General features: G+C 37.6%; 1 protein-coding gene across 1 annotated transcript in view; it reads left to right on the top strand.

Moving 5' to 3' along the window:
- TSPAN13 (tetraspanin 13) overlaps positions 1-21,496 on the top strand; it is a 31,715-nt gene that overhangs the window by 3,685 nt on the left and 6,534 nt on the right. Inside the window, exons 2-5 of the mRNA XM_010984642.3 lie at positions 16,858-17,025; positions 17,859-17,939; positions 18,588-18,701; positions 19,961-20,074. Coding sequence (XP_010982944.1) covers positions 16,858-17,025; positions 17,859-17,939; positions 18,588-18,701; positions 19,961-20,074 — 477 coding nt within the window. The remainder of the gene's footprint in view (positions 1-16,857; positions 17,026-17,858; positions 17,940-18,587; positions 18,702-19,960; positions 20,075-21,496) is intronic.

Genomic DNA, 21,496 nt, shown 5'->3' with positions numbered 1-21,496 from the left:
AAATAAGTGCTCTATTAAATATGTAACATTTTGAGGATTTATAATATATCTCCTCATGCTGCTTCTTAAGCAGAGAAGAAAATACTTCTAGGAATTGCACTGCTATTTATATGTATGTGTGTGTATATATTATATATATGTGAATAATTTTAATTAAGAATGTAAGGAACAGAAAGTAACTTGTGGTTTTCAAATGAGAAGGGGCATTTTAGAAGTTTCAGTTTTGTTTTCGTATTCTATATTTATTCTTCTAAAATCTTTCTCTGTTTATGTTGGATTTTTTTGCCATATTTTTTCTATACCTTTGGTTGCTTTGGGAAAAATCTCTATGCAGTTGAACATTATATTGATTTACGTTGATTCTAAGGCATGTTTATTTGCATTTTAATTATCTCTGAAATTGAAATTGTCTTGAAGTAGGTAAAACATGTCAGATTTTATGTATATATATAAACTTTTTCCATTATATATAAGTAAAAATCTATACAATCTATGGAGAGAAAAAGAGCTGGATTCAGAAGGAAAACCTAAGTGTGAATACCATCTTTACAACTTGCTTGGAATTTAACCTTCGGCAAAAGTCTCCATCTGAACTTCAGGGTTTTTTTTCACTTATAAACTGGAGATGATATTTTTCATTCTTCCCTCATGGTGTCATTAGGATAAAATGAGAGAAAGTGAGTAAATGTTTTGGATGCACTATAGAAAAAAAGTAAGTTGTTACAGCTTTGTGGAAAGTCGAATCATTTTAAAATTCCTGAATTACAAACCGATATGGTACAATGAGAAGATTTTCGAGCCGTTGGGCTGGTATTAACTCAAGCAGGCCCTACAGAGGCAGGAGTTCATACCCTCAAAATACTAATATTAATCTTTCAGCTGTAAGTAAAAATGACTGAGGTGTGGTGAGTATAAATTTGGAATGATTTGCCTGTGCATTTTTTGAGTCCTATTCTGGTCATTAGAGTGCAGGAAAACTATAATTTTGTTCAGTCTCCACCCCAAAATAAATGAAAAAGAATAATACTTCAGCCAAAGAAAAGTAAACTTACTGCATTTGCTTCCAAATGATTGCATTTGCCATTTTTCAAAATTCTGATCATCATTTTTTCAAGTTATTCTTGTTTATATTTTAATGTGTGGTTAGGTTTATTATTACTTCTCTCTGCCCTTGTTCAAACTACTGAATGAATTTAAAGTATTTAAGTGGTTGCTAAACATTTACTTGCATTTTGAATTTGAAATGATTCACTATTGACAGAACCTGGAATTTTCACATGATGCTGTTGAGTTGATATTTATAGTCAGTCATTGTGCCAAATATGTTTGTGAAATTTCCCAACTTTTGATTTTAAAACAGAGTAACAAAAATGTGCCATTTATGTCATTGCTCATTTGAAATAAGGTTTTGACTTTCACAAAGTTCAATGACATAATTCAGAGGCATTTACAAAGAAAGAGAACTTATTTGGGGGATAATTGTATTTCAGCGTATATTTGAAAAGTGAGAATTGAACATCTCAGAGGTTTAATTTACATACAGTGTTACGTGGTTACAAGTGGGCCATCATCACTCCAAACATTTGAATTACTGGAGAAGACAGACTAGGTTCAGTTCCTCTTCCTCCTTATCACATTTCACCTGAATTGATCCTCCAAATTATCATATTTAATTAACTTTAAAATGAATAATCCAGACCCACTTGTAGTGATGGATGAAGACTCTTAGAGAATAACCCCAGATTCCTTAGCATGCCATTCAAGGTCTTTCACCATCCGCTTCTCCCATCTGCATCCCTTTGTAGATTTCAGCCACAGAGGATTCCCCATTTTGCCCTTTGCTGCCTGTCTTTGCTGATCCTCTGCTCTTGACCCATAATACCTTGCTCTGTCTTTGTAAAGTTACTCAAATAAAGCCTCCTGCTTCTTTAGTCAAAAGGAATTGTTTCCTTAAAATTTAACTTGGGAATCTTAATACTTGAGTGCCATTCCAGACTAATTCAATCAGGATTCAGGCAGAGGGAGGTGGCATTTTTTTTTTAAACCCCTTTTAAAAAGCTTCCTAGCTAATTCTTAATTACAGTGAGGGCTGAGAGCCAGTGTTGTAAGGTTTTATTTAATTCTATCTTTGCCGTTGACCATACCAACGCTCTACATTATAGATACCTTTGTGTTTGCTTTTATTCCCAGCTAGACCATTTACCTTTTGTTGACAGAAATCATAGCTTTCTTTTTGTTTCGTCCTTTAGTTCGTAGCTTTTTTTTTTTTTTTAAGCACAGAGCTTATACTATGTAAATACCTCTTGAATTGGATTTGCAGAATTGGCTGCCCCCTTTTTACCAGAAGTAAAACATACCTGATGAAGACTTACATAAATATGATAATTTGATCAAAATTAAATCTAGAAGACAGCCAGATATTTTAAAACATGAAAGTTAACATTGGGTTAAATAATAATAAGTAGGAATTACATTTATCTGCCTCGTGTAGAATCTAATATGTTTCTTGAAATACTCTTTTTTCTTTCGTTGTTGGCCAGCCTTTCCTTATGTCTGAGGTTTTTCTGTAACTTTTCCCATGAACAAATCAACTTCCTGTAAAATATAATCACAGTTGGCTAGAGTTCTTTATATCATCAATCTAATATATTATTATTAGTCTAATATAAATGTACTACAAGATGAACCCAAATAATTTCTTTTGTTCATTCCAATAATATTAACTGAGCATCAGCAGCAGAGAGCAAAAACAAGTCAAAACATCCTGCCTTCATGGATCTTAAATTTGGGGGAGAAGATAGATGATAAGGAAATAAATTACACATCATGTTAGAAGGTAAAAATAAAAAGTGCTATGGGGAAAAATGGAGTAGGGAGGATGAAGAGTGGTGGGGCAGTGGGCTGGGATGGTGTTACAGATGTTATATGTGGTGTCAGGATTATATTTGGCATTACGTATGTGTTATACATGGTGGTCAGGGTTAGCCTGCTTGGGAAGGCAGCACTGGAACAAAGACTTAATGAAGATGAAGGACAGACATCTGGAAAAAGTGTTTCAGGTCAAGGGAATGGCCTTTGGAAAGATCCTGAAGGAGTATTCCTGGTTTATGCAAGGAATGGAAAAGAATCCAGGGTGACTGGAACAGAGCGAGCAAGGAGCGGAGTGAGTCACAGAAGTTCAAGGAGCCAGTTGAAGGGCCTTGAGAGCAGTGTAAGGACTTGAGCTTCTGCACCAAGTGAAATGGGGAGGCGTTGGTGGCTTTGGGCTTGATTTTCATTTAAATGTTTTTCTGGCTGCAGAATTGAGAACAGATTCTAGATGGCAAAAATAGTAGGAGGGAGATCTCATATAAGGCTATTGCAGTAATTTAGGCAAGAGATGATAGAGATTTGGACCAATATGATAGCAATGGAAGTAAGAGAAATTGTCAGATTTGGGGTGTATTTTGAAGATGAGGACAACATAGTTTCCTGATGGATTAGCATAGGGTGTGAGAGAGACCAGTCACAGATTACTGGTGATTATGGCCTATGCAGCTGGCTGGCTGGATCTGTCCTTAACAGAAATGGAGAATACGCTGGGTGAAACAGGCTTCAAAAGGAAAATAAGGGGTTCAGTATTAGATGTGATGCCAAACAGATACACAAGTGGAGCTGTCAAGTAGCAGGTAGACGAATAGCAATGAAGTTCAGGGGAGAGGAATAGCTGGAGGTTTAAATTCAGGGAGTCATCAATGTAGAGAATGATATTCAGAGTTTAGAGTTGCTACTGGATGAGATCAACAAGTTAGTGAGGAGTGATGGAGAAGGTGGTCTGTGGATTAAACCAAGGACACTCGTGTGATAACAGTTCCAGGGGACAAGGAGAAGCCAATAAAGGAGCCTGAGAAGGAATGGCTGGTCAGATAGGAGGAAAACCTGGTAGAGACTGGCATCCTCAAAGCCAAAGTGCACATCATTTTAAGGAGACAGAACTGAACATCTGTGACAAATGCTGCTGAGTGAGATGAGGAGTAAGACATGGTTCTTGAATTGACCAATGAAGAAGTCATTGAAGAAAAGCAATTACCCTTTTATTTTTTTCATATGATAGACTGTATGTCCCTCAACAATAAAGACCATGTCCCAATCACTCCTGCTTTCCTGAGTGCCCAGCACAGCCTTGGCACATGGTTGGCATTTAGTTGACTGAATGAAGGAATCAGTACAGGGTTATCTTGCCCATAACTCTTGTCTCCTAGAACTGCTCTGAAGAAGGAAGGAGTAGGGTGGGGTTGAAACTTTGTTGGCAGCTATGAGTGCCACCTCAAACTGGTTATCCCTGGAAAATGGCAAGTCAGGACTGTTGATTCTCTTTATATAGTTTCTTCCAGAGAATATTATATACTATGTATTTTGTGCCTTGTAAGTATGAAGCAATCTGCTTGGCACCAAGGAGAACAGAGAGAAGAAAAATAAGTGACAAAGGCACTTCAGCCGTCCTGGTGTCATTTGAAGAATGAAAATGAAACAAAGAGCTGAGGTCTTGGCTTCAACACTAATAAATGTCTGGTTATTTAGCAATATCTAGATTATTTATAGAATTTTCAGATTTCTATCCAGATATTTGGCATTGGAGAAACACATGCCTTCATCATGGCTGAATCATTCCTCATTTTTCCACATTAGGCAGAAGTTCAGAGGGAGAGTTCAGTGTTCAAGTGTGATTCCTTCACCACATGTTGAAGCATGGAGAGGGGAGGTGGTCTGGGGCCTTTGTTCTTCTGTGTCTGTGGGTGCTGTGGTACATTTTGGTGGTGCAGTCCTTCTAACTCTCATTCCTGGTACAAGTTTCTGACCTTCCACTACCATCGTGACTTCTCTCTGGCTTTAATGCTGACGAAACATTTTTAAATAATTTAACTACAGAATCACATCCAGTTTTTTCAAATGTTTTACATTTCTCTTTCATCCTCAGAGCAATTCACTTACCCTGGTAGAATTTGGATGCTCAAAAAAAAAAATGTAGCTGTTTTAGAAATGATTCGAGTCTCTCTATGCATCTTGTTCCTGAAATGTGGATATTTGAGGAAAGAATGAAGATCTCTCTTTTGTAGGTTATATAGAAGAGGAATAACCTGGGACATCCTTAGGCTAGATTTCTTCCCCCCAGATATTGATTAGGTTAAGGGAAGCATGTGCCTATCCCTCAAGCATAATGAGCAAGATCAGGAGCTCCTGGGTTCAGCATTGTATTTTGAGTCCCTCTTGTGTACCAGGCACGCAGCCAGGTGCTAGGGCTATCAGGTCAACAGGTGCTTTGATTGTATGGTGCTTCAAGTATAGAGGGCTCATTAGAAGAATTCAAAGTATGGCTGGAGGTGGTGAATAGTGGCTAATGAATTACCTCCAGAGGTAATCCAGGCTCTTCACATCCTTGGATTTGTCAGCCTGGGATTTGGCTTTATTCTGAGATTAGAAACAAAAGATAGCCAGTATGGGTATGACCTGATTTTATCGGCCTTAAATAAAAGACCATCAGAGACCACCATATTAGGAATAGAGTCCAGATGCAGGTAACTAAAAGCCAGCTACTGCTGCTTAAAATAGTAAGCTCTATCATTTTCATGTGGCAAGATGTCTAGAGGTAGGGAGTCTGGAGCAGGTGCACAGTTTAGTCATGATATCAAGGTCCCAGTCTTTTTTCCTACCCCACCATCCTTGGTATGTGACTTTCTTCCTCGTCACCCGGTTACATCTGCAGCTCTAGGTGTCATGATTTGTTCCATGCTGGGAGGGGGATGATGCTGTAAAATCTTTTCTGTGTAAAGCTCTGTGTGTGTGTATTTTATAGAAGAGTTTTATTGAGGTGTTAATGACATACAGTAAGTTGCACATATTTAAAGTATAAATTTGATTAAGTTTTGACCCATATATACACCTGTGAACCCATCATCACATTCAAGAACTTGAGTGTATCATCACCCTGTAATTTCCTTATCCTCCTTTGTAATCCCTCCCTCCTGCTGCACAACCTCTGCTCCCAACCACTGACCTGCTCAGCAGTGAAGTTGAGGCTAGAATTCAATTTTGTAAGCCTGGGGAGGGTGTTGCAGGAGGAAGATGGCCTGGGACATTTCTCTGACTTGTTGATTCCCTTCTTATTTTGTCCTTAGAGTAAAAAGTTTCGGGGAGGTCTTTTTGGCTAAAAGGGAGGACTCAGATTTCTTAGAAGCCCATTGACGAAAGTGAAGGATTTAGTTAGTCTAGGTGGGAACGATGGTCACAGTGGGGAATGTAGACAGAGTCACTGCAAGTTTGTATTAAAGTATTAAAAAATTAATGATAAACACTTGCAAGATGAAGCTTGTATTACTCTGAGTTCTTTATATAAGTTAACGATGAGCTTAAAAGAATGTATGGGCGAGATAGCGCAAACTCTTACAGGGATATAATTGGGAGATCCAATAGTTGGATCATCAAGTACAAGCCAGATCAAGGGGTTCAGAAGAGATGAGGCTCTCTTGCCCCTTCTGTTCACTTCACAGCCCAGTTTGCCACTGCTTTGGTTCTTTTTGAGGTTAGATCTTTCCATGTGCAAGATAGCCACTGGCAGAATCAGTTTTCATTGTCCTTATAGCTTGCTCTACTAGAGGAACCTTTTTTTTTTCTTTCAATATTCTTGTGTTATCATGTGGAACGTGCTGATTGATCCTGTTGGTCTGTGGACCCAACCCAGGGACCGATCACTACGGATAGGAGTATGAGTGACTATGATTGCTGCTGGTAGTGGTCGGAGTGGGCAATGAGACATGGTGATGAAGAGTTACCAGAAATGTATGTGCTGGGTTGTAAAAGCACCTTATGTCCCTCACAGAGATCATCCTTCCTCTAAGCGGGAACTGGTCTGATTCTTCTGTTCCTAATTCTAGACTGTTCTAGAAATCCCTTCATCATTGGAAAGGCTTGCTGTAGTGATTTAATACTTCAACACCCACTTAAGCTATTATAAACAACATTATGCACAACATATTTTTGGTCTTTCTTCTGTAGTGGCACTGTGTGTATTGATCCAAAAAGTGTGTAAGTACCTGTTTATTAGTTTCAAACAATTTTATTTTCTAGAGTGATCTTGAGACAAAGACTCTTCATCCTGAGTAGACTTTCCTGCTCCCTTATTATCGATGCCCTGTGTGCTGGTGTATGAATGTGGGGGTAGGAGACATATATTCTAAGTTGGGTCGAAGAAAAATAAAAAGCACAAAATGAATAAGCAGGGATTTGGTAGTTAACTAATAGAAAAGTTGTATGAGGACCTTATTGTTCTTTTATACATGACTGTGCAACCACGTCTCACAGGGAGTAGTTAAGGAGATGCCATTCAAACGCATATCAATCTGGCAACAAAGCAAGAACTACAACTTCTGCATTGTAATACTGTCTTTAGTACTGTATCTCAACGTTAGAAGTTACTTAACTATGCTGTTAGACGCTATGATACAGTCCTACACAGATTAAAAATGCACCAAACAGAAAGTTTGCCGCAGTTCTGCCTCTGTCATTGGGCATGTCATTTTGCTGCTCGGATTTATCACCTGTAAAATAAAGGGACTAGGTTAAGATCTCTGGCCACATAGATTTATGCCACTAGTGCCCTCCTCCATCAGACTCTTCCCACGTGTGCACTGGTAGTTTTGCCACCACCTGCTTTTCTTTAGGATTTGCTTGGGGAAGCAGTGCCAGTTGTAGACACTTGTAAAACCTTGCTTTGACATGCCTTTTCACTTTAGCTTTTCCAGTCTCTCTTTTAAAAGCTTTTTTTCTGTGATTCACTTCCCTTTGGTTTAAAGAGAAATCAGGAAAGGTTGGTTCTCCCTGCTCATAAAAAGCATTGCTATCAAACAGTTAACAGATCCATAATTTGTTTTTATCAGCATTTTGCCTCCCACAGGAAGGAAACTATTTGTCATAGGTCTAAATTTACTTTCTGTCACATTTGGTCTCATAAGGAAACTTGTTTTTATTAAACAGAAGATTTTTGCAGCTCCTTTGTCTACCAAGTTCTGGTGACAAACAGTCTTTTTAATTATACAGTTAGAATTAATTTTATTGGAATCCATAATTTTTATATCACTAGTTTGGAAGGCTTCACATAATTCCATTCTCTTCCAAATTACAAACCAGCCATAACCTACAATTACCACTACTCAAATAAATTGCTTCATTATTATCTTTAAAGGCTCCTTCTTAGTAACAGTTAAACACTGACAATCAAATCTCTTTGGAGGTATGTCGTAAACCTTTAGGTGTGGTTTCCAATTTAGAAAGTTAATTATGAGTACTTGGGGGCTTTCTGTTACAATGTGTTAGAAACACCAGTCACATACAAGAAAGCATTTATGTTGTTTTCAGTTTTTTGATGGAAAAAACCCAAACATATTTTTGGGGGTTGATCAGAAAATTGAGTTGCTGAAATAAGTTGATGTTTGGACAATTTATTTCACTGTTGTAATAGTAAATGCAAATTTTGTTTTGGCTTGGATAGTTAAATCTGTGTTCTTTTCCACCTTATAAATGAGAGTGTATATTTATGTGTGTATGTGCATTTAGGATTTGGGTACGAGAAAGGAATGATGGGGATGTCTTGATTCACATGTGAGTCTACCCAGGTGTGATAGACTTAGCATCTTGCTTTCTGTTACAGACAAGTGGAGATTCAAGAAATGATTGCCTACTGCCTTCAGGTCTGTACCACCTTCATGTGAAAGCCTTCCGTTTTCCTAAATGGAAACAAATTATAGCAGAGAATGTGGATGGTACCCGGAGATGCACAGATGGGAATTAATGTGACATATTTGAAAGACAAATGAGACTATCTTGATATAAGTAGCTGTGTTTGGGGAATAGTGGGAACAAAAGATTGGCTGAGGAAATCTGGACCAGTTCACAGAGGAAAGCAAAGCAGAAGAAGTTAGTATTGGGGCTCTAGTAAGAAGGGGGCTGTTAAAATTGTAAGCCTAGTTTTAACTAGGAATGTTTCATATATGTAGAAAATAATATGGTATACTCTTGTGAGCCTAACAGCTCAACTTCACAAATGCCATTGTTTTGCCATGTCTCTCTCTTTTTAAGAGGTTAAAAGTTACAATACAGCTAAAGGCCTACTCTCTAGCGGCTTTCCCAACCACCACCCCAAAGTAGTCACTATCCTGAAATCAACATTTGTCATTTCCATGCATGTTTATATATTTATAGGCACACATACGCGACAATTTGATCAATTAACCACAGAGAAGATATAGTGTTGTTTTTGTGTTTGAAAATTTATGTCAGTGATTTGTTTTGTCAATGTTTAATCATCTTGTTTCATTTTTATGCTTGGGATTTACAGATTTAATAGAAATAGATCAGAATCACTCGTATTCTACTGTATTATCACACCAGAGTCTGTGAATTCCCTCGTCATGGTGCTTGAGGTTTTCAGTTTTTTACTATTACAAACAAGGCTGCAGCAAAATCCTGATATATGTGTGTCTGGTTGGGGCATGGGTATTTTTCTTGGATATTAACCTAGAAGCAGAATTTCCAGTTTATTAAGAGACAGGTATCTTTACAGAACAATTTGGCAGCACCTAAAAAAGTGAAGGTGGCCACAAGTATTTACGCTTCTGGTTGAATGTGAGTTCTAGATTCTCTGTATCCTGGGGTCATCAGGGTGGTTTTTGCCACTCTAGTGAATGTGAGATCCACTCTGAGGTTCACCCCATTGTTCTAATTTTTGTTTTCCTAGTATATCATGAGATTTAACATCTTTCATGTGTTGATTGGCCTTTTGGATTCTTCGTCAGTGAACCATCTCTCATTACCTTTGACCAGTTTTCAATGTGCTTTTTGTCCTTTTAAATCGATTTGTGGGTGTCTTGTAATACATATCTGTATGCTCGAAACATCTTCTCCTAGTCCTGGGCATATTCTACATTTGTCTGGTTTTTCTCTGTCATACAGAATTTTAAGATTTTAATGTGGAGTATAGTGTGGTGGGTGAGAACATGCACTCTGTAGCCAGGCAGCCTGGATTCATGTCTCATTCTATCCTTTCCTTGCAGTGTAACCTTGGGCAAATTTCTTAACGTCTCTGTGCACAGCTTCCTCATCTGGAAAATGGAGGCAGTAATACTATCTACCACTTACGGTTTTTGTGAAGATCAAATTAGTTCATATATGTAAAGACTATGAATACTTATTTGCACATAGTAAATACCATCTTAGTATTATTACATGTGCTCTTTGGGGGTCTTGTTTAAGAAATTTATCTTTAACTACAAAGTCAAAACATTTCTCTGTATTTTTTCACTTAAAGTTTAAGTTTTGCTTTTTATAATTAAGCTTTAAATCTATGGTGTGAGGTGGGGGTTACGGCTATTATTTTTAAACATCAGGAGGTAGTTTTGAAAGAGCTATTAATTAAAGACTACTCTTTCCTCACTGACTTAGAATTCTATATCTCTCAGGCCCTCACTGCTGGATTGTTTAGTTACTGGGTTTTAATTACCAAACCATTACAAGAAATTCTGATATTTGTTTAGATTATTTTTAACTTCTTTATGTTTTTTAGCTTTGTTTAGACATTTAATTTTACTAATTAAAAAAAAATAAAACACATTCAAAAGATGTAGAGTCAGGCTTAGGTTTTGCAGAGCACTGGGAAAGCAATAACAAAGATAGAATATGGGACAGTTAAGTGTAACCACTGACAATAGTTGATTTGCCACTGGGAGCATTTGTTATGCGTGGTGTTGGTGACTGTGGAGGTGAGCTGAGAAAAAGTGCAGCAGACACAGGCCTTTCCCATTAATCTTCTTAAAAATGTTTCCAGTTCTTTAATGACATTTATTCTTCCATGTAACTTAATGGATCATTGTATAAATTTTCACCCAAAACCCTCGTGAGACTTTAACTAGAAATACATTGAATTTGTAGGCTAAATTGAAGGTGAACTGATGCTTTATTATAATGAATGTTCCCACCATAAATAAGATGTATCTCTTATTTTAATTTAGGTCTTTTTCATGTTCTTCAATTCATTTCACAATTTTCTCCATGGAAGTCTTTTAGTAATTTTGTTAGATGTATGAATACATACCTTATATTTTGGGAGCTTACAAATTGCTTTTAAAGAAATACATTAAAATATTTTTGAGTGCATCAACATGCTATTGGTTTTTGTATATTGATCCTATTTCTAACAACTTTTCTGGTTCTTATTAATTTTAATAATATTTGCAATCTTTTGAATTTTATATGTAGTTACTCCCATTGATTTGAATAACAATAGCTGTGTTTTCCCCTCCTCTTTGTTCCATATTCACTCCTAGGCAGTTGTCTGAGACCTCCACTACAGTGCTCAGTACAAGCAGTGAAAGCTGGCACCCTTATCTTATTCCTAAATTGAGAGTGAAATGTTTCTCAGGTTTTCTCATTGAGTATGATTTTTGCTTTGGGTTTTTGATAGCTATTCTTTCCAGTTAAGGAAATATGGGGGGATTTACTCTTGTTCTTTTTCTTAAAAAATAATTTTGCTGTAGACCTGAAATTTTTTCTTTTTTAATGAAACTTTATTTATCCTTCCTATTATATGTTTCATTCTTTCTACTTTCTTTGGATTTTCTCTGGTTGGATCTTTTTCAAGTCTCCATTTTTAAATAGGGTTTTGTTTTTTCCATATTTTTCCCCCTAAACTATCTTTTTAGTCAGTTTAAACATATTAATTCTCCTCTCATTTAGTTAGTTCTATTCAGGTTCTTGGGAGCTCCAATCCTTTTCCTGTGTCTGTTCCATCTCTGTCATTGTAGATTTTTTCTTATGTATTTTGTGATTTTTGATTGACAACACAGGTTTGGTTTTGTTTTATTTTGTTTTCCCTTTGGGAATGGTGTGAGGGAAGGCTGGGATTCAGAAGTGTGCCTCTTGAGTCATTTTGGATTGGCTTCCTTGAGTTTTCTTCCCTAAATGCCATCACTACTTGTGATCAACTTTTATTTAAATTGCTTTGTTTGGAGATTCCTGCATGCCTGGGTAGTACATTTAGACTCCAAACATGGGCATGGTAGGCTTGGAGTGTCTCTTTCTTGCAGATTTTGAAGAGACTCAGAAGTCTTTGCTGTCTTCCTGGGTGTGGTGGTATAGTTTTTCTATGACTGTTTACACTGAAAATACAGCTTTCTGGAGGTCTAGATATGCGACGGTCTTGGTTCCACTTCCAAATTCTGCCTGGTTTAAAACCCAAGTCCCTCCCCTTAGGGAACTGATCTAGAAATCCCTTCCCCATTTCTCATGGCCCCACAGTGTCAGTTGAATCTTTGCAGTTCTGACTTGGGGTTTTCCCTTCTTCTGTGGTCAGTGGGAATTTCCCACAGTTCCTCTGTGCTCAGCTATATATTTAAATCAAATGTTACAGTCTTTTTCAGTATTTTAAAGTATGTGTAGCAGGAAGGATTCTATGGTAACTCAGTTGCCCATGTTCCTGGAAGCCTCTGTGGTAGGCTGGATAATACTCCTCTCCCCGCAAAAGTGCACTTCTTAATCCTTAGAACCTGTGAATATGTTACCTTACAGAGTGAAAGGGAGTTTGAAGATGTGATTAAATTAAGCACCTTGAGACGGGGTGATTATTCTGAATTACCTGGGGGAGCCCTACATTATCGCAAAGGTCCATAGAGGAACAATGTAGGTGGGTTATACTCAGAGAAAGTGATGTACTTAGGAAAGCAGGTTGCGGTCTGAGAAATCTGAAGATGCGACACTGCTGGTGTTGAAGATGGAGGAAGGAGTTGTACAGGCCGAGCAGTGCAAGTGGCTTCTAAAAGCTAGAAAAGGAAAAGAAATGAATTCTCCCCTACAGCTCCCAGAAGGAAATGAGGCCTTGCCGACACTGTGATTTTAGCCTAGTAAGACCCCATGTTGGACTTCTGACCTCCAGAATTGCCAGAGAATGAATTTGTGTTCTTTTAAGCCACTAAGCTTGTGGTGATTGGTTAAAGCAACAAGAGGAAACTGATAGATCCTTTAAAATGTTTTTGAAGGAGAGGCACGTAGTATTAGTGATGGAGATGGGCTAAAACTCTATTAGAGACACAGCAGAGCGAACTTGGTGAGGAATACTCTCAACAGTTACATAGGAGGGTGTAGCCTTTCTCCCCCACTACCTAAAAAAAAAAAATCAGGGCAGAGATCCTTGTAAATGATCTATATAATGTTTTCAATAACAGCTTAATGCCTAGTCTAAGACCTAGAACTTCTTAAAGAAGTGACAAAGTGCCCCACCCCCTTTTAGTTATAGACATTATTTTTCAAAGGGGAAAAGGTTCTCATTGTTAATGAGAGCCTGTAAGTTGAGTAGCTGAGAGAGCAGACGACAATTTTCTCATTTTGCTGAAATGCTGTTATTGTAAACAAAGGATTTGGTTTGCTGGGAGGATACTGATAGGGACACCTGAGTACTTCATGCCAGCTACGTGGTAGGCGTTGCGTTGGTGGTAAAATATCGGACCGCTTTCCTTAACAGATGTTCTGGGCTTGTTCGACTCCAAACATGTGAATTGTTTTGTGTGTGCTGTGTAGTCTGCTGTGACAAGTGACCACAAACATGGTGGCTTTAGCAAAAATTTCCTCTGACAGTTCAGGAGACTAGAAGTCCAAAATCAAGTTGTTGGCAGGGTTGTACTCCTTCCAGAGGCTCTACCGGGGAGTTTCTAACTTGCCTGTTCTAGCTTCTGGTGGCTGCCAGCATTCCTTGGCTTGTGGTCACATCAGCCTCTGCCTCTGCCTTTGCATTGCTGTCTCCCCTTTGTGGCTGTCTCCCTCTGCTTCTCTTACATAAGGACACTTGTGATGACATTGTTCTCTACTCTGACTCAGCCTGTGAAAATCTCTGACATAGCAGTGATTTGTCCCACTGTAATTTTCCATTCATCCTAAAGTGAGTTCTAGAACAAGGGGGCCACATCCATTCCACTGCGTGTTCTTGTCCAATCTGTCAGCTAAGAATGGTTTGACATTTTTAAATGGTTGGGGAAAAAAAAATCAAAGGAAGAATATTTTGTTCCACATGAAAATTGTATGAATTTAAATTTCAGTACCTGTCAGTGAAGTGTTATTGGAACACAGCCCTGCTCGTTCGTTTCCTTATTATCTATTGCTGCTTTTGGGTTACAGTTGAATTGTTGTGTTAGAGACCATGCGATCCACAAAGCTAGGTGTCAGCTACCTGGCCTTTTATAGAGAAGTTTGCCCACCTCTATTTTAATAGAGATACCTTGTCTCTGGCTTTTGGTGTATAGTGGACACCAACCATTTGTTGATGAATATTTAACTTGTGGTAAGAATTTCACTAATATCGTTAAGGGCTTGATTAGAATCCCCAAAAGATTCTTTAAAACTATGGGTTAGAAGAGTTCTATATATCATATTATTTCTGCTTCTGATCTTTTTGGCTCTAAGTCTCAAATAAAGAAATACAGAGTGAATATCCTGCCCCTGAATTTAATTAAATTAGGAAATAGACATTATCCCCAGGATTTGAAATTAGCATGTGTTGGTTAATTTTATGTCAACTTGGCTGGGCTGTGATGCCCAGATAGTTGTTCAAACACCAGACTAGCTGTTGCTGTGAAGGTACTTTTTAGATGTGATTGAAATTTATACTCAATTGACTTAATAAAATAAATTATCCTCCGTATTGTGGGCCTCACCCATACTATGAACCATGAAAGCATTAAGCACAAAGACTGAGGTTTCCTAAGGAAGAATTCCTACTTAAGACTGCATCAGGAATCCTGCCGGAATTCCCAACCTGCCATCCTACCCTACAAATGATGGACTTCTTACCCCCCACAATTACATGAGCCAATTCCTTAAACTCTCTGCCACTTGCTCTCCTTCTCCCTCTCCACATCTCTCTCCACCAATATATATCTTATGGGTTCTTATTCTCTAGAGAACTCTGACTGATACAGCAGGTTACTCTGATGTATTTTTACAATGTGGCCCATCTTCAGAGTTTGTTACCACAGTGCAGTGAGGATGCTAAGCATAACCTCTCACCTCACTGAGCCGAGCCCCCTCCTGGCATCATCTCCCTCTCCTCCCTTCACACCCCCTTCAGGCTTCTGCCTTTACACCTCGTGAAAGGAAATGTGTTATATTTGGATACAATGGAGTCAGAAATAAGCTCACTTGTGATGGCGCAGAGGACTTTTTCTCTATCTGAGATGGTTTAAAGTCGTGAGAAGTCTGTGAGTGAGATGACAAAAACGAGACAGGAGCAAATGGACTTGCTGAGAAGGAACACTTGAGAAAATGAGACGGACTTGGCAAATTTCTGGGTGGCAAAGTTTGTAAGTTTTCCCTCTTCTTTTCCCTCTGAAAACAAAAGCTTTCCGTGTGTACGAACTCAATGGAGAACACCAAGTCCATGTAACTCCGTAACTTGGTTCTATCATGGTACAGATAGTTTCTTCCATTCTCAAGTTTTCCTTCTTTATAATAAAATGGATAAAAATACAAATATCTGCTATATTTGTCAATATTTAGCAGTTTTACTTGCATAGTACCCATGTGTGAAGTTTTGTACACTGAGATATTTAAAACTTGTGTCTAGTGAACTATTTTATAACTATGTGTATAAAAATTACATGTTTGAGTAAAGATCCATTTGAATGAGTGGTGATTTATTTTATATTTCAAAGCAAAGTTTAGTAGGCCTTGAAATGGTGCTAGAAAGTATATTTTATAGTCTTTGATTCCTCCTAACAAAGTATAATGCTGTCAACTTGCTCCTGGAAATGGCTGAATGTCAACTGACTTGAAGATACTGTCACTTTCCTGTTCCACAGCCCTCACTCCTCCCCCTCCCACATGCCTGTTTAAGTTCTATCTTCTATCAGTTAATTGTATGGCATGCTTATTTAAGTGTTATTTTAAAGACATAACTGTAACTTTGAGTTTTACAGATACTGATTGAGACATGTGTCCTGCGTCTTTATGTGGGTTTGTTTTATAAGAATATAAATTAAATGATTGGAGTGTAATATAATTTCTTCTTGTTCAGAATGTCATTTTACTCTAAGTGGCTAAAATCTCTTAGACTCTTTTCATCCTCAGAGTTGTAATAGTCTCTCTCTAATTTGAATTCTGACAGAATAAATGGTATCTAAAGCAGTTCACTTCAGCAACAGTTCTTTGAGAAATTTTTGCCTGTTCCCAAGGGCTGGGTATTGTGGTAGGTTCTGGGGGTACAGAGAGGTGAAAAGATGGGGTCTCTAAGTTGCTCACAGACTCCTAGGAGAGGCAGACTTGGAAACAGGATGTTACTGCGATGAACCATATTCATAGAACAGAACCTGCCCAGAGAAGGGAGAGATGAATTGTTTGATGAGAAGTAGGAAGGCACTACAGGGAAGGTTACAGTCCTGGACTTTGAAGGAAAGGTAAGTGATTTCCATGTGAAGAAACCAGTATGTTTGACAGAGATGTGTTGGTGTTGTAGAAGTTTTACATATGCAATTATTTCAAAAGCTTGAGTAGAAATCATTTAGGTTTCGTAAACCAGATGACCTCTGAGGCTCCATAATAATCTTACAGATTATTGTTCATTTTTTTTAAAGCATGACTGAGGACTAATATAACTCGTTAAAACAATACTATCTAATGAGATCATGTGTGTACTCTAGTGTTGACTATATTAGCAAACATTTGTAAGATACTAAGTAGGTGCCTGAAAAATGTTCTTGATACTAACATATAAGTTGACACTTTCCCCTTTTTTCTTCTCCCTGCTCCCCTCACCCCTATTACTGCCCTTTGTGGTTGTTTTTGCAGTTGGTTAGTCTGTTGTTAATTGGAATTGCTGCGTGGGGCATTGGCTTCGGGCTGATTTCCAGTCTCCGGGTGGTTGGCGTGGTCATCGCAGTGGGCATCTTCTTGTTCCTGATCGCGCTAGTGGGGCTGATCGGAGCCGTAAAGCACCATCAGGTGTTGCTGTTTTTTGTATCCTTTTTTAAAAGTGGGATTTGTTACCCCAATTGGATTTGTTCTTATTGTATTGATTACTTTTTTGATAACTACAACTGATTTAAAATTGTCATTTAGGAAATTAATTGCCAGATAGTAACTCCTAACAAGTATTATGTGTATTTATTTAACCAACATTAGGAACATTTCTCAGGGTGAAGTTATTTTATGTTTACAGATTCTCTTTCCTTTTCATGTCTTGAAGAATGTATTCTGCAAGTTCAGTGTAGGTAGTCCTATGTATGTGGTGCAAATTCAGAGGTACATTGAACTAGTTCAGGGACCTCTAGGCCCTTTCCAAGTCATTAATACTTGATTGAGAATTTCATAATGATTCTTTTAGACTTTAATTTAGGAAAGCTTCCATACATTTATCCATACTTATTTCTTATTTTATATATGTAAAACTATTATTTTAAATGAAATGAAATTCTAGTAGATCAATTTTTAATAATTATTATTTTTAGTATTTTTCTACATAAATTTATTTTTTTAGACTTAAAGGCTTCCATACATTTATCTATACTCACTTCCTATTTTATGTATGCAAGAATTTTTATTGTAATCTAAATGACACGGTAATAGGTCAGATTTTAAATAATAATTATTACTGTTGGTATTTTTCTATATAAATTTATATCTACAGTGTGTTATCAAAATAAAAATTACGTGTATTCTTTTTGAACTTTCTCTAAGTGCCATTTGTTCTATTTTCTGGTTGAATTCCTTATAGCACATTGTGAAGTTGTCAGTACCACTGTTTTATGTTATTTTAAGTTTCCAAAAATAGCCTTGACTTGAATTCTCAGTACATGATTATTCTCTTGCTTGTATTTATTGTTCAGTTTTCTGTATCATGTGCTTGTTTAGCCCTGAACCAGGACCAACAGGTAAGCAAAGATTTTTGTCTTTCCACATAGTAAGCATAGGAGAAAAGGGGGAGGGATGATTGGAATATAAAATCATTTCTTCTGGCGCAGAATGCCGTTTCACTCTACATAGCTGAAGTTTCTTGTTCCTAATTGCTTTAGGGGGGCTGACTAGAGCCCTAAAACACTATCAGATGTGGGTATTTTTTGCATCCTTTAAGAAGGAATTTGCCCTCACTAGATAAAAAATGGTATTGCTGAAAGATGTTCATCCAGTCTTTTCCTACCTTTATGCAATGGAACGTTTGCTCCAGAATGTTTGCGGTTTCATTCCAGCAATTATTCTTCTCAGACTCTAATTTGTGGAAAAATATGGGTCTCTGGTTTGGGGCAATGGAAAATTTGTCTTGTTACACTCTGAGAATTCGGCCTTTGAACCAAGGGCTTCTTTTTAATCTCATGTAAAAATGGAGAAGTTTTGTTCTTGGGATAGAAATAGTGCCTTCTTTTCATTGCAGATTGAAGTGTAACCTCCTTTGAAAAGTTCTGATGGTCTTATAAAGAGTGTTTATTTTAGGTACACTCAGTGTTAAAAGTTGCGGGCTCTAGCTTTATTCATTTTGTGCAGAGATGACACATTTTAAGGTATGCATTAAATGCGTTTTCTAGGGTCAGCTTCTGGAAGTTGGCTGGAACAATACGGCAAGTGCTCGAAATGACATCCAGAGAAATTTAAACTGCTGTGGGTTCCGAAGTTTTAACCCAAATGGCACCTGTCCGGCTGTAAGTCCAATGTACGAAATATTTTGGGGGGATGTATTGCATACAGATGAAGAATGGTTAACATTGAAGAAATGGGCTTTCTGATGCTGAGTTGTACTTTTAGTGTTTTATTTATACCAGCATTATATTCTGTATACACTAGTGTATCATTTGCCTGTTCTCAAATATCCACTCCTGAGCAGACTGAATACCCCAGGGCCCTGCCAGACACAGATGCTTTTGGTTCTTTGCTCCTCATTCCTTCCCATTCAGTTCCTCCTGAACAAGTTGTGAAAGAGAAATAACAGCAGATGAGCCTTACAGATTGCAAGGAGGTGTGTAAATATACTGGATTTGAGGCCTGTCAGGGTGGAAGGAGTAGGATGGTCTCAACCAGCTGAGCATCCCCAGGGTGGAGGACACCTGAAACTGCCCTCTTTCCTCCTCCCCTTCTTCCCCATCACAATTTCATGCCCCTTCTCTCTGGGGGATAAGCTAATGATGGACCAATTAGAGCCATCCTGTTGTTCCAGGCCACATCCCGACCTTCCAGTTCCAACCCAGTCCTGTCGGACTTGGAGCTCGGCTCTCCTGGGAAGTTTACATGTGCTTATATTTTGGGGAAACTCCTGTTCCCCCTTCTCTGAGCTGGATATCCCTTCAATGAGGCCTCTTTTGTGGGACTGTTAGTTTTCTATTGCTGTATAGCACATTATCACTCATTTAGTGATTGAAACAACACCCATTTATTATCCCAGTTCCCCTAAGTCAGGAGTCTGTGTTTGGCTTAGCTGGGTCCTCTGCTCATGATCTCACCAGAATGAAGTCAAGTTGTCGGCCAGGGCTACAGTCTCATCAGAGGTTTGGAGTTTTCCACCAAGCTGTTGTTGGCAGAATTCAGCTTCCGGTGGTTGTAGGACTCAAGTCCCATTTTCCTCCTGGGTGTCTCTCAGCTCCTAACTGTACAGCCATCTTGTGACATGGTGGCATCAAAGTTAGTGTGAGAATTTCTCCATTCTGTTAAAACGGTGCCTTATGTAATGCAGAATACACATCATATTCGCAAATCCCATCCACATTCAACAGGTTGATTATTCAGGCATGTGCACTGGGGGTGGGAATCCTGGGAGCTATCTTGGAATTTTAGGCACTACTAAGGAACTGAGGCTCCCAATTGGATATGCTATTCCAGTTTTTATGTGGGTTCCTTTTTTTTTTTTGATCTGATCATTTTAAGTGTATTTTGAAATAAAAGTTCTTTTTTTTAAAAATTGATACAGAGCTGTATTAAAAGCAGCCACTCGTGCTTACCGTGTGCTCCGATAATAGGAAAATATGCCGGAGAGGTTTTGAGATTTGTCGGCGGCATTGGCCTCTTCTTCAGTTTTACAGAGGTATGTGCAAATAACTCAGTATCTTCCCTTCTGTGTCGTAGGGATTCCTGTTTCATATGGCAGGAGTGCATGGCGTTTCACCATAGCATGACACTGAACTTTGGGAATGTATCAGTGGATGTTTTCATTGAGTACTAATACTGTAATAGGAGGAGCCCTGACTTGAAATCAGAAGACCTAACAGATCTTGCATTACCTTTTACAGGGTGAAATGCTTGATCGCTAAATTACGTACAGTCTAGTGAACAGATGAAATGAGATTAGACTGAGTTATCTCTAGGGACCCTTCTGTTCCTAGAGTTGTGTGATAAATTATAATTTTAAATACAATTTTGGTAGATAAGCAGCAGGGATTTACTGTATCACACAGGGAACTATATTCGATATCTTGAAATAAACTATAATGGAAGAGAATTGAAAAAGAATTGGAAAAGAAATACAGATATAAACATAAACATGTGTAACCAAATCTGTTTGCTGTACACCTGAAACTCACACAACATTGTAAATGAACTATACTTCAACAAAAATAAATAATAAGTAAATAAATGAATAAAATTTCTGGAATAGGTAGAACATTCACATTGTTTAATATATATGTTAACATATAATACACACACACATTTATATAAAGATATGCTTTGAAAAATTGCCTTCCAACACCATCCCCCATTCCTCCTTTGTTCTTAGCCTTCTAAAACCTATAGGTAACCACTGTTAATTAATTTTTTATCTATATGATATGTATTTATACTATGTTAATATATTTATTATATAGTTAATACATTATATATAATATATATCTAAGCAAAATCACAAACATATTATTTGATAATTTCTGAGGAATGCTAATTCCTTCCTCATTGTCTTTATTAAACCCTCAACAATTGTGGACATTTTTTTGATGCATCTGAATTGATAGTATGTATTAGTATTAAAATTTTTTTCTTTAACTGATAAATTCTACTTACAGTGCTTTATTTCATGGAGATAATCTTATAATTATATAAAATAAATACATGAGAATGTGTATTGTTGATAACAGCAAACCTTTGGGCCAGCACCTTGTTCTTCAATAATGAGCTGGTTAAATAAGAGTGTATTAGACAAGAACAAATAGTTTAAAAAAAATGCACTGTCTATTAATTATGTGACCTTGGGGAAGTTACTTAATCTTTCTGTGTTTCTGTTTCCTCACCTTTAAAAACAAGTGTAAAAATGGGAAGCCCCTATTTCGTAGAGTTGTTATGATACTTAAAAGAGAACATGTAAAACTAGTAATTTTTTAGAGTAGTACCTGACATATGCCGGGTGCTGTGTGTAAGTGTTAGTTGTCATGTTGCAGGTATTAGTAAATTATTAATGTATAAGCCACCACATTATGCCCCATTAAAAAAAAGATGGTGGAACGTCCATTATTGT

The sequence above is a fragment of the Camelus dromedarius genome, chromosome 7 (genome assembly GCF_036321535.1).
Source record: "Camelus dromedarius isolate mCamDro1 chromosome 7, mCamDro1.pat, whole genome shotgun sequence".
Lineage (NCBI taxonomy): Eukaryota > Metazoa > Chordata > Mammalia > Artiodactyla > Camelidae > Camelus > Camelus dromedarius.
Note: the sequence above shows the minus strand (reverse complement) of the source record. Positions and strands in the feature narration are given on the sequence as shown.